Raw genomic sequence first — 13,494 nt, 5'->3', positions numbered from 1 at the left:
ACTCACAGCCAATCCTAGAAACCGAAGGTCAGATGGCCAAAGTTCCTGTGCTCAGTATCAGAAGAGTGGAGCGCATGGTGTGTGTGTGTGTGGGTGGGTGGGTGTGTGTGTGTCTGATGCAGACTGTTAGTTTGTAGTTTTTCCATGACAGAAGACTGAAATAAACCCTCACAAATTCAAAAGGACTCTTGTCAAGAACTGGAAAACAGAAAAACACACATGATGAATATTTATTTATTTATTTTCATGTGGCTGGATTTGTGCAGAGCAGCTGTGGATTTACACTGAAACGTGTATGGACTTATTTTACATCCAGAGGACTTGTAAATGTGTTTTGAGGGTTTTTTTTAAGTTTTTTTTTTTAATGCAAATTACCCAAACAGGCATAATGTGAACATTTGCACCAGGCGCGTGCTGCATGGAACAAAAGATCTGTTTTTGTTTTTATTAGTTTGTTTCTGTATTTGACAAACATAACTGCACATTAGTCTTGCTATCTCTAAGTGATCATAAATCTCCATTAGTTACTGTATTTATGATGTAAAAGTGACTGGGTGAATGCTGGGTGTATGCTGTCTTTATGTTGTGTCATTTTATTGAAATCACTCAAATTTGGTAATATGTAGTGACTGACAGCATGTCAGCTTAATATGTAAAATTATATATTTTCATTTTGGACATTTATTTTACACAAATTTTACTTTTTATATGATACACTGCTTTTGTAAACCCATTTCTAACACCAAAACCATTCATCCACATGAATAAAGTTGTATTTTACTAAAGATTTGAAGAATTTCTAAAAATGTGTTTGTTAAAATTTAGAGCTAGATTACATCAGGATACAGTGTTCTAGACAAACGTATACAAGTATCTCACATTTAGAAACCTGAGATTGTGCTGGTGATTTTGACATTCCTTGCTCTTGTGGCAATTTAACCATAAACAGATTGCTTCTGTAGACATGAATGTTGACCTCATAAAAACAAAAGTCACATCAACAAAGCATGGTATATGAGACAGAGATTAATACACTTCACAAAATTGTAAAAACACAAAATCAACAAGAGCATACAGTTTCACTGTCAAAGAAACAAAGCAATAGTGGATTCCTGGACCCGAGCCAGTGATTGAGGTAGGGTTGGACGGTACAGTATAAACAGTCTGTAGCCATAGTCTGCTTTTGCTGTACAGTCTGGATTTGTACTATACCGGCTAGCCAGTAGATCAGGCTTTGCCATCATTAGACTGTGCCACCACAAACTTTGTTTTGCAATTTAAAAAAAATGGTGTCACAAAATGATGAGCATCGTGAAAGAACGGTAGAATGTCCGTTTTTGATGTAAGAAATCAGATGATGAGCAGAGAAGATCGTCATTTGCAAACTGTAGAGAACGGAGTCTTTTCTATCACCTCAAATTAAAATACCTTGCGGAGTATGAGGAATGCAAACGAATGTGTATGCCAAAAAAAATCTGATAAATCATCAAGCAGCGATGGGAAGAAAAAAGGTAGCTCTGGTCAGTTTTTGTTTTCACTTTGTACATCTTGATTTTTATTACATTTTATGAAGGCAGTTTTCAAAGATTGACATTCATTGAGAAAAGGGTTTGTATTTTTTCTGTTTATTGTAGTTTTGCAACCTGGTCTCACGGCAAGTCGTGATTTAGCAGCATGGAATTCAGTGGTCCCTCGTTTATTGCGGCAGTTACGTTCCAAAAATAACCTGCAATAAGCGAAATCGGTGAAGTAGACAGCATTATTTTTTACAGTTATTATCAACATTTTAAGGCTGTAAAACCCCTCACTACGCACTTTATACACTTTTCTCAAACAGGCATTAACATTTTCTCACTTTTCTCTCGTGTGTAAACACTCTCAAAGTTCAAACCTTAGTAGAAAAGTAAGACCAACCTGTTTTCAGGCCCAAATATTTGTTTGAGAAATAAAAATAGAACATTTTCCTATAAATAATTGTGATGGCTTTTAGAACTAACAAATTTAATTTTAACGATCAACCTACGAGGTTGGACACGTAAGAAATTATTAATAGTGACTGACCAGTATTTCACAGTTCCTCTGATCGCGCCTCTTTGTCGTGGCACCGCTGCACTGTCGCGCCTTTTTCCACTGAGTCAAACCTTGCTGCAGGTGTCTTTTTCCGAGTGAAAAACACAGTTATGGGTAGTTGTTGGCACTCTTTTTTCTTCTGGGCGAGAAGATTCTTATAAACAGACACGCAGAACACAATGCGCGTACTCTCCCTTCGCTGTGCCGCAACTGGCCTGCTTAATGAGGACGCAGAACACAATGCGCTGTAAAAAAAAAACAAAAAAAAAAAAACATGCAAAATTTAACTAAAAAAATCCACGAAACTGCGAGGCCGCAAAAGGTGAACTGCGTTATAACGAGAGACCACTGTATACATGAATCTATTGGTTCGTGATATTGTGATGAAAAGCGCCTCATTTTCGTCACGGCAGCACAAATTCATTCTAATTCATTCCGTGAGGTCTGCACGACATTAAAAGTGAAGCAGGGTGGGGTCGGGGTGGTTATGGTTAGGTTAGGGGAAGGAGTAGGGTTAGTAATGGTGAGTTTTAAAAAAAAGTCATTAAAATTTGACTCATTTCGTCACGGGAGCACGAAAGAAACGTGAGACTGGGCTGAGTTTTACATGTTAAACATTTTTAGAATACCTCTGTGTGAAACATGTTGTAGTAATATACCGTTAGGAATACAGTCATCACTGCCATGCAGTTTGCATACCAGTGCTTTACCACTTTGGAAGCATTGATGTCCAGATTTTAAGAAAAATCAATATTCTGTGACATATACTGTTAATGTTTGTGCATCAGATTATATACTGTGATATAAATTTTAGGCCAGACACTCCAGACCTAGATTGAAGGGTAAGTATTGTTCTGTCCGTAGAGTCAGTTATCCACAAACCAAATGGTCAAAGGGTTAACGTGTCCTTGAGAAAAGCATTGAACCCTGAAGTACTAGTTGTTCTTTTGCCCCCATCCACCCTGGCAGAACTGGGAAAAATGTAGAGAAAGAAGAAAATTTAGATGCCTGAATAAATTAGCCAAGCTGCCAGAACCAACTCCAAAGCTCCAGTTTTGCGCTGTAAATTTTTTCTTTTTTTTTTTTATACATTTTTGTGTATTTGTTGTGTAAATCAGGATAAAAGAACAGAGCCTGGGAATTTGAAAGGACTTCTTTTTTTTTTTAAGGAGGACAATTTGGGCCTTTGTTCACTCTGACTGCACTTCTAGTTTTCTCAGGTGTCGGAGAAAATCCATAAACTGCCTGCGTTTACATGTGTATTTTAATCATTGCGTTCACTTTATCTCCTTTAATATACTCTTCAAGTTTGGCTGCAACAGACCTTGTAGTAAATCTGACTTCAAAGGCGAGGAGTTAGTCAGTGAGCTTGTGCGGGCACTGCCAGCAGGGTGTTGTTTTAGCAAAAGGAGAGCTTGCTGGGACAAAGCCAGGAGTTATGCTGATTTTCATGCAGCCAGGTAGGCACTGCTGATCCCGAGCCGGCCTGAAAAGGACTAAATCTCTCCGTCATCTCACAGAGGACAGTCTGTCAAACATCTGGCTCTTTGCCTGCTGCTCCTGCTGCTCCCCGTGCTCCCGCTCCTCCTCCCTCTTCTCGTCCTCGTCCAACTCTTAACAGCAACAACAACAGCCTCCATCCACCATCCTCGCCGACGCTCAGCACCACCGCTTCACTCTGCTGTCCTCCCCCTCGCTCCAGAGTGGAGGTTGATAGGCAGAGTCGGTGGCGAGTGCTGCGGCGGGAGGATCTGCGGCTTCAGATCTAGACAGACAGCCCCTGCTGTGCCGGTTCTGATTCCTCACGCTGCTGCAGGCTGATTCGCCTCCCATCAAGCTGCAGTAATGCCAGATTATATCAGTCATCGAGAACAGGCCCTTCTCTTCCCCTCTCACTCCACGACACCATCTCCGACTCTCTCGGCCGCACGCCCGTGCTTCTCCTCGTCATTCAGACGGAGTCCACAGCTAACTCCATAATGGCTAATCTTCAGTTCCACAAAAGACCAGTCTCTCAAGGCCTCTCTCGAAACTCATGATATCGTCGGTGCTCTCAGAGATTTTCTCTGTGAGCGGGTACCAGGCCTGATGCTTTCGCCCGCATTTGCTCCAAAAAAGCCCTTTTGTCAGAAGACCTTTAAAAGCGCTCACCTCTGCTGCCCCGTAAAGACAATGCGTTCTACCATCTCTGCAGGAAGGCGCAAAATAAGATGCTTCATCCCACATGAGAATAATAAACGCTTTCAAGTGGGCTCAGTCGCACCGAGTGAACAGGCTCCAGCTCCGCGCCGATTCAGAGCTATTAACCTCCTGAGTCATGAAGAAAAGGAGCCCAATTTTAAAACCTTATATTGTGTCCTGACAGTCTGAGTAACCTTCAGACGCTGCCAAGAAAAGACTTGACTGATTCAGGCCTGACTGAACAAGAGAGTGAGACTGAAAGAGATTAGACAACACGCCGTGGCGCATATTGAGTCTGCACACATAGCTGCAAGGACCGATGGTTGTTTCCTTTGTGCACAGCTAATCCAGGCGGTGGACTTCTAGTGTCAAGGCTCTGTTACATTCTTAGAGTGGGCCGTGAATGAGGAGAGAGAGAGAGAGAGACATGAAGGAGTGTAGGGAAAGATTTGGTTACTGTGTGGGTCATGGAGGTGAGGGCTGGAGCGAGGGAGGATGTTGCCAAGAGAGATTAACAAGAAACACTGGCATCATTGTTGACATGGGTGTGATCTCCTTCCCACAGTGCAGCTCAGCTCTGAGTGGGCGTGCACTGGAAGGAGCCGAGGTCCTCACAGAGTTGTGCAGAAACACAAGACATTAAATGCATCCAGTTTGGACGCAGGGAGTGCCGGCTGCTAAACGATTTGGTTTTCCAATTTGTGCTTAATGCAAAAAAATACATATATAAAAAATCCAGCTCCTTATTTCCCTTTGTTTCTAATGGCAGTCTCCCTTCCCTTGTTTGCACAGCACTTACAGAACCCAGCCAACTTCCACTCAGCAGCCACAGAGCTGCTAGACTGGTGTGGAGATCCCCGGGCGTTCCAGCGACCTTTCGAGCAAAGCCTCATGGGATGTTTGACGGTATGCAAACACTAATTATGGTTTTCGTTGGGTATTTTGTGTGCTTTTTAGCAGACATAAGGAAAACAATAATTAATCACTTTTTTTAGTGGGGGATGAGATGATGTGTCCATTTTTGAGGCTTTATGAGTATTCAAACACACCACATACACCTCAACTGTAACTGTAATAGGTCATCTTAATGTAACATTTTGAATCTCTAGTAATATGAAATTCCCCACAGTTCACTGATGACAGTTCTTTGTACAGTGTGAAGTTGTATGAGGTTTGTGTCCAGCAGTTATTCCAGGCAGCTGCTCAGGCCATCAGGGGCAAATGACAGAGGTTAAAGTCCCAGTTGCCCACTGCTCCTCTGCAGCTAGGGGCCTGAGAAAGAGGCTTAACCAGGTCTGTGGGTCGCCAGTCACCTCTGGCTGTCCCCTGTCAGTTATTACTCATTGATTCTGGCACAGAGTGAGATACCTGACCTGCACAAGTGTGTGAGTAAACCAACACAAATATGTATTTGCATGGGTGCAGGAGACTTATATGTTTATCACTGAGCTCAGTGTTGAAAAACTGAAGGAACAGTGTCGTCTCTTGAAGAGGTAGCGTGAGCAAACAGATAAATGCTCATTAACATGCAAATCACAATGAAAGCCTCTTAAAGGCTGATAAAGAGCTATACAATGGAGCCCACCACTGAGATCCTGCTCAGCATGGGGCTGTTTCCATCTGCTAAGTTGTTTCATCAGCTTGAGAAAGCAAATAGCTTCTTATCTGTAGAGTTATAGCACACGTCTGTGTAGTCTTTCAAGGATTTTTCCCCTTCTCATGGTTACCTACAATACTATATCATATCAAAGAATCGTAATATTGTAATCAGATTGTTCCTCTTTGAATTCAATCCCGCTGAAACGACTGAATGAAATATTGTAAACCAAACCCTAATTGTAAAAACTGACATAAATGACATCAAACTGTGGAAGTAGCCCACAAACTAGCCAATTATGGCCACACCATTTCTTATCTGTCTATTTATTTATTGTTATTATTATTATTATTATTACTACTATATTATTGTTAAAGACCCACAAGATTATCCCGCATTATACAGTAAACTTGCAATAGATTGAAGTAGTCCTATTTTTTGGCTGCAAAAACCTAATTTTTATTGAATAAGACTGCGAACAGTGAGGTTTTCACCATTGTTTTGTTTGTCTGTTTGATAACTGACAAGATCTCACAAAGTAATGGGTAGCTGCTAATGATATTGATTATAAAGACTGTTCTTTGGTCAGGGAAAGCTTAAATACATTTTTGTTTTGTCACGTACAGAAGGCCAATGATGTCACAAAGGTGTGTAAATATTCTTCTGACAGATTGTTTGGTCTTAGGGTGCCCTGACACTTGCATGAATTTGATCCGCGCACTTGCACGCACTCTGCCACGCAGGAGAGTAAACTTGTAAACTATGCACAGCTTCATGCAAGTGCGCAAAGAAAATGTTGAAATGTTCAAAATCTCTGTCACGCATTAATTATGTGAACTTCACATGAACATTACACAAACAGTTAAAAAGCAGTGTGAGTACAAGTCATTGCATCAGCACAGTGCAGCTCATCTGAACGACTCATAAGAAGGAATGAACATGCAACTGTTTTACCAAGCCATTACAATATAAATATAACAAATAATTACTTTTTAGACAATCGCAAATTCTCCACTTCATGAAGCGCACGAGAGAGTGAAAAAAAAGGCTGCATCTGTAGAAAATTCCTCTGTGATTCCAGAAGCGATTAGAGGTGTTTTAGTCTGCTCCAAAATAATTATTTTATATAAAACAGCATCCAGCAGTAGAAAGCACAGATTCCAATGGAGCACAGCGGGACACATTGGCACAACAATTTGCATGACATTGCAGGAGTTAAATGCATGCAAGTGTCAAGGCACTTTAAGTGATAAGGTGCCCTGACACTTGCACGATTTTGATCCGTGCACTTGCACGCACATCGTCATGATGATCCCACCCGCTGTGTTCCCAGCTGGATGCCGTGATTTGGTCCAATGGCTGCCATGCGCTGTGCGGTGGACGCTGCATATATGAAATAATTATTTCTTAGCGGATTAATCATTTTCTCTTAGAGTTGGCTGTTGAAAACGTCTCTCATCGCTTCTGGAGTTATAGCAGACTGTTCCAGCTGAAGCTTTTCTCTGAACGCTGAACGAAGTGGAAAAAGCATTTGGAGCCATCTAAAAAGGTCATTTTTGTCATGTTTATACTGTAATAGCTTGGTAAAACAGTTGCATGTTCATTCCTTCTTGTGAGCAGCTGTAAAAGTATGTTTATTACAGATTTAACATCTCGTTATAATCGATCAGACGAGCTGTGCTCTGATGCATTGCGCTGATGCAATCACTCGCACTCACATGCAGTGTTTTTGACTTGTTTGCGCAATGTTTACTTGAAGTTCATGTCATTAATGCGTGATGGAGATTTTGAACATTTCAAAATTTTCTTTGCGCATGTGCATGAAGCCATGCACAGTTTACACTGGTTTACAATGAGTTTGAGAAAAGTTTACTTCCGTGCACGACAGAGTGCATGCAGCTACGCAGATCAAAGTCTTGCAAGTGTCAGGGGGCCTTAAGGGTTACTGCTCAATAAGAGTGTGAGAGATCGGTTGGTAAGGGTGTTTTCACACTATAACAGATTGAGTAAACTGATTAGTAATGTATTAAAATCATTTTTCCAGTGGCAAATATCACTTAATCCATTGGCCGTCGGTGGATTTGGGGCTCTGATGGACAGATAACATCAGATTCCCACTGACAACACAAAGAGCCACATTCAGCAGAATGAGTTTCCCATTTTCAAGACATATATGCACTGGAGGGAGCTGGATTTGAGCGGGATTTGCCGAGAACTGAAAACAAATGAGGCTAGAATCTGGCTCGCTCAGGGATTATGACATCATACTTCCTCACTACGTTTGTGTGCTGACAGCGTCTTCTCTACTGTGGCACCATTCAGTGCATCTGCAGCAGCGAGGGCAGCAAATGACCTTTTTTCTCTGTGGCACCTTCTCGCTAAGAGTATCCACTGGGTGCACTATGTTCTCCAGATAAAAATGCACACAGCTGCCCTGTCTTTGTCTTCACTCTGACAGCTAAATGAACAGCCGTGCTGTATGTTACTGCATCAGGAACTGTCCTGTCTTTCCTCATGCTAAATTCACACCCTGCACTGGAGCTTTGGCCAATCAGAAGCCCAGTTTGAAGCATTAGTCAGCCACAGGATATGAACGCGTGAGTATCATAGAAGTAACAAACAAGTAGAGGACAAAACTGTAAACAAACCTGTAACCGCCAAGAAAGGCCTCCGTCTGATATTCGCACAAAGTTTTGAGCACTCACAAAACTTTCCGACGGCCTTGGCAGACATCAAATGACAAGGAAGGCATTTAACCAATGAGAAAGATTTGTACAGTATAAAATCGGGCACGAACAGATATCACAATTTTGCCTATGTTACTCATATGTTTCCTCAATTCATCATTGTGTGCCAGACACTTTTGGTTTGATCTTGTGAAGCATCTCAGGGCGACTTATGTTGTGATTTGGGGCTTTGTAAATACATTAAATCTAATTGAAATATATAATGTCTGGCAGAAACATTCACATTACAGCATTTTTTGGGGGGGTGCAAATGTCCTGGTCTGAAACTTTCATTGCCAAAATGTCCTTCACTCATCCTCATGTATACTTCACTGAATCAAGAGACATGGGTTGTTTTTGTGTCTGCTGTAGTTTTTAGTGCGGTGTAACTGCCACGAGTGCTGTGGTTTTTTCATCTGCTGCTGACATCGTTCACTAGGAACTGCAGACTGACTTACCACCAAAAAAAAAAAAAAAAGCAGAAACAAACCTCCACAACGGACTCAGTCCCACTGTTTTCATATTGACACTCATTCAGGCCTGTCTGCACAGACTTGCAGCGAGATTAATGTAAAACAGGCTTGAGAGTTAAAACGCTGTAAAATCTGTTGTATCTATGCTGCCGTCTGGCTGCCTGCCTTCTTCAGACAGCAGGCAGAAAATTTAACATTTGACAAAAACATGATTCTAACGGCTGTCAGAACCATTGGACGCATCATAATATCTTCAACCAATGAACCGCCTCCTTGTGCCAACTGAACAGCTGCAGTTATTTCATAAATAATAAGGATTTACTTTAAACAAGATTTGTACTGTATTTTAGCTCTCAATTAAAACGGCTATAAAACCCATTTAAAGACACGATCTACACGTTTTTCTCATTTTGCGTGTGAAGGAGGCAGCTTTACGATGGCTGGGAGCTTTGAAAGGCTCCACCGCTGGCCCTGTTAACAGTAATGTGTGTTTTGAGGTCACGGTGAGCAGACAAGTTGTCATCTGTTAGCAGATAAAAGCACAGAGGTCGCTCTTTTGATAGTGATTTACTCCACGTTTCCTCAGTATTGCTTCTTCTCACTCAGCATCACATTTAACATCTGTATTAGAGCCCGAGAGGCTTTTGGTTCATGTCCAGAAAACGTTCCCACTCGTTTGAAGTCATTAACACAAAAGGTTGATGAGAAATTTACAGCTAGAGATCTGCTTATTCTCAGATTTGAAGGGGAAAAGACTTGTGACATTTCAGCTTTTGAGAAGATTTACAGGCATGACAATTCTCTGCAAATCCGCATGTGTCCACAACTGTACGGGTCTGGTGCATTGCTGCAATTATGGTGATTGATAGCATTTTTAGGTGCTGGATAAGGCGCATTTCTATTGGTTATTGTAGTTAGATTTTAGGCAACCATCTGACACGACACCGTCGGAGCACGCCCATGTCACCCTAGACAACAGCTGTACAGTTAGGTCGATTAACCAGAATCTAACTACTTCGCCATAATGACAGCAGGACATCAGTGTCCCACTATCTCGGAAAAAGGACAATTTGATGGAGTGTCACTTCTGGGGATATCCCACTCCTAAAATAGCGTGGACGTCCACACAGCTAATGTGCAGTTACCATAACCATGAGTGTTTACACATGAATGCACACGTTTTAGCGATCATCGTGAAAACGGTCAATGGGGAGGGAATGCATCTTTTACAGGTGTACAAATAGGGACACAAAGAAACAAATGGGCAAGAAGTTTTACATAATTCCAAAGGGTTTTGCGAGGGGAATACAACAGGAGAGACTCAAGTCACGGTGACGATGGACGGCGTGTTTGTAGAGATCACGTTATCAAGGGTGTGCTTTCTGTCATGAATGTTGCCCTTTCATATAACTAATCTCATTTGTAGTGAATAATGTGCGACATTCTTTAATATGTCCGCTTTCAGCATGCAGATGTAGCCAAATGCATACTCAAAAATAAATCAGTAAAAATCATTAAGCCTCCAAGCTTTTGTCATTTTTTAAAATCACCATTAGGTTGAATAAATATAAATCTGGACCCAATCAGTGTATCAATGTTCTCCATTGGAATTTTGTAGGGATCAAGAAACGTTTTCCATCTCTTATCACCCCTCAGCTCAGTAAGCTGTTTTTGCAGAATTTCTGCATCCGACGGTGTCACGTAAGTTGAAATATTGGACACAATTTCATCCGTTACAGAAATTGTTGCCAGTGTTACAATTCAAATGCTAACAACAATGGCACGCGCTGCCATTCTGTGGATGGCCGTTGTTGTACACTTTCAGGATCCTCCAATTCTCCTGTATGTAGATCCGTGGAGTATTCTTATGCCTGAATTGAGGAAAAGTAGTTTTGTAGTTAGGGCACACACTACAAATCTATTGCACCCAAACAAAACTGGAATTAGCCAGCGAGGCGTGATGTAGAACCACCTGCAGTATTTTCACGGGCCATCCGGGGGTGGCGACCCACACTTTGGGAATCATTTCTTTTCATTGTTATTCTCATATTGTTTTGTGTGTATGTGTGGGGGGGCGGGGCGGGCGTAGTATGCAAGCTTACCATTTTTCAAGTTGTGGATTTGAGTGGGAGGGTCTGTGGGAAAATACACTTCTTTCTGAAAGAAACATTTAAGGATAAAGCCTGGAGAAAAAGAAAACAAGTGGATTCTTGATTGATGACTTCATTAATCATATGAAAGTAGGTTAAATGCTCTTCTACAAACAGAACCTTGCATGCTCACCCACACACACACACATACACACACAGAGAGCAACTGTACGGAGTGGTAATTAAAATAACACATCTTATTTCAGATGTTTATTTAATATTCTAGCAACTGTGCTGATTGCTGCAGAACATGCGACGCGTTCTGTGCTGTGAGAGCAGCTTCTCCAAGCACAGAGTTCAGATAATCATCAGCGGTACACAAACATTCCTCTGGGCAGACGTCTGCACATACGCCTGGGTGCGAGTGTATCGGGAGAAGAAGCACTCCGTTTACAGATGTAAAACATAACAACAAACTTGCACACACTTATAATAAAGTCACAAACATAATATGAAACACTGACTAGGAAGACAGTTTATGTCACAACATGTGACTTTCGATGTTGTCATTACCTTCTAATACGTGTCCATCGCCCCCTATAGGTCAGTTCCTGTTAATTTAGGGTTCCCTCCTTAACAGTACTTGGTAATAATAGTACAAATAGGCATGAAGACAGTAAGGGATGAATGGCATTTAACATTTCACCTCAGTGACCTTGACTTTCACCTAAGTGATTTGATTGACATCTGGCTGAGTTTGCCGGGGCAGTTCTTGAATCCACCAAAATGTGTGAAAGATTTAGTCCAAATGAGGTTGAAAAATAAATTCCTTGACATTTGCCAAAATTGATTATTAAAGGGCAATTTCGGGTCAGCCTTCATTGTATCTCGGAGGAGTAGCACAGCTAACAGACAGGCAGACATGATCTTGACCCAAAATGATTAACCTTTTCACCTTTGACCCATATGTCCCTGATTCCATTGATTGACCTCTGACAAATTTGCTCTCACCTGGACAATCCCATAACACACCTGTGCCAGGTTTGGTGAACAAAGAATGTTGACCCAGTTACCTTAACCATTATTAACCATATAATGATAATTCTTGGGTTGACCTTCATCCAAATGTCAAGTTTGATGGAAATTAGCTGTAAGCGCTGCATTTGGAGCACCAGGATGATGCATTCCAGGTTTGCACAGAACTTAGATTTGTAAAGTGGTGTGCGTCATCGAAGTGAAGTGAGCATTGACGATTTCCAAAGGCATTAGTTTCAGTGGCACAGTAGGAATGTTTCCTAATTTCCTCGTGTCTGCAAAGTGACTGATGTTGTGCTGTTTTGCCTCTTTTGGATTTCCATGCACTCACCTGGCTCGTTTTTGGATTACTGGAGCAATCTCGAGTCCAAACTCCACATCAATCTTACTGTGTCTGTTTTTGTGGCACGTCTCACTACAGATGTGCTGTCTGTTCAGGCCGATAGCTAAGTAGAGTTCAGCGGTCCAAAATTTCATGATGAAACACTATTAGGAAAGCAAAAGGATAAAACGTAATGAAGATTGATCTTTTCACTTTGGCTCCCTTTTTAAGAGGAAACATTTGATCTAATGCTAATCTTGTTTCTGCAGGTGGTGAGCCGTGTTGCTGCTCAGCAGGGCTTCGACTTGGACCTGGGCTACAGGTTGCTGGCCGTGTGCGCCGCTAACAGGGACAAATTCACTCCCAAGTCTGCGGGTAAAAGCCATTAGCTTCCTAAAATGGCAGCTCTTGCATGCACATCCATCTTCATAGTTAATGATGTTTACATAAATCACAGTGGACATACGTAGTGTTATTCTTCCTGCTGTGCTTTTGTGGAAGAGAACAAAGATTTTGTGATCCGATCAGTGTTTCCGTCTTCCGCTATTCTGGTGAGCCATGAGCGCACGGTGAGGCTGCATGTATTTTGAGCACTTTGCAAATATAAGGATGCTTTATTAGCGATTATCACATGCTAAACAAAAATATGAATGCAACAGTTTAGTTTTTAATGAGCTGAAGTAAAAGCTCTGAGTTCTGTGCATGCAAATCATGGAAAATCTGTGTTAGTGAGAGTTTCACCTTTGCCAGCATAATCCATTCACCTAACAGGTTAGACACATCAAGATGCTGATTAAACAGCATGATTATTGCCCAGACGTACCTTGGACCAGTCACCATAAAAGGTTAGACTGAAATGTGAAGTTGATCTTGAAAAAAGATCTTTATTAGATGAAGAATCCCAGGATGTGGATGTCCTGGGCTGATGTGGTTACACCTGGTCTGCAGTTGTGAAGCTACAGGGTTGGAAGCTACATTAGAGGCGGCTAATGGTACACAA

The 13,494-nt window shown here is 41.6% G+C and overlaps 1 protein-coding gene across 4 annotated transcripts in view; it reads left to right on the top strand.

Moving 5' to 3' along the window:
* Positions 1–13,494, top strand: part of LOC117523829 (zinc finger MIZ domain-containing protein 1-like) — a 259,273-nt gene that overhangs the window by 154,963 nt on the left and 90,816 nt on the right. For all 4 annotated transcript variants that reach the window (XM_034185439.1, XM_034185438.1, XM_034185436.1 and 1 more), the window contains 2 exons: positions 5,044–5,157; positions 12,764–12,869. In XM_034185439.1, coding sequence (XP_034041330.1) covers positions 5,044–5,157; positions 12,764–12,869 — 220 coding nt within the window. The remainder of the gene's footprint in view (positions 1–5,043; positions 5,158–12,763; positions 12,870–13,494) is intronic.

Source organism: Thalassophryne amazonica, chromosome 13 (assembly GCF_902500255.1).
Source record: "Thalassophryne amazonica chromosome 13, fThaAma1.1, whole genome shotgun sequence".
NCBI classification, from domain to species: Eukaryota; Metazoa; Chordata; class Actinopteri; order Batrachoidiformes; family Batrachoididae; genus Thalassophryne; species Thalassophryne amazonica.
Note: the sequence above shows the minus strand (reverse complement) of the source record. Positions and strands in the feature narration are given on the sequence as shown.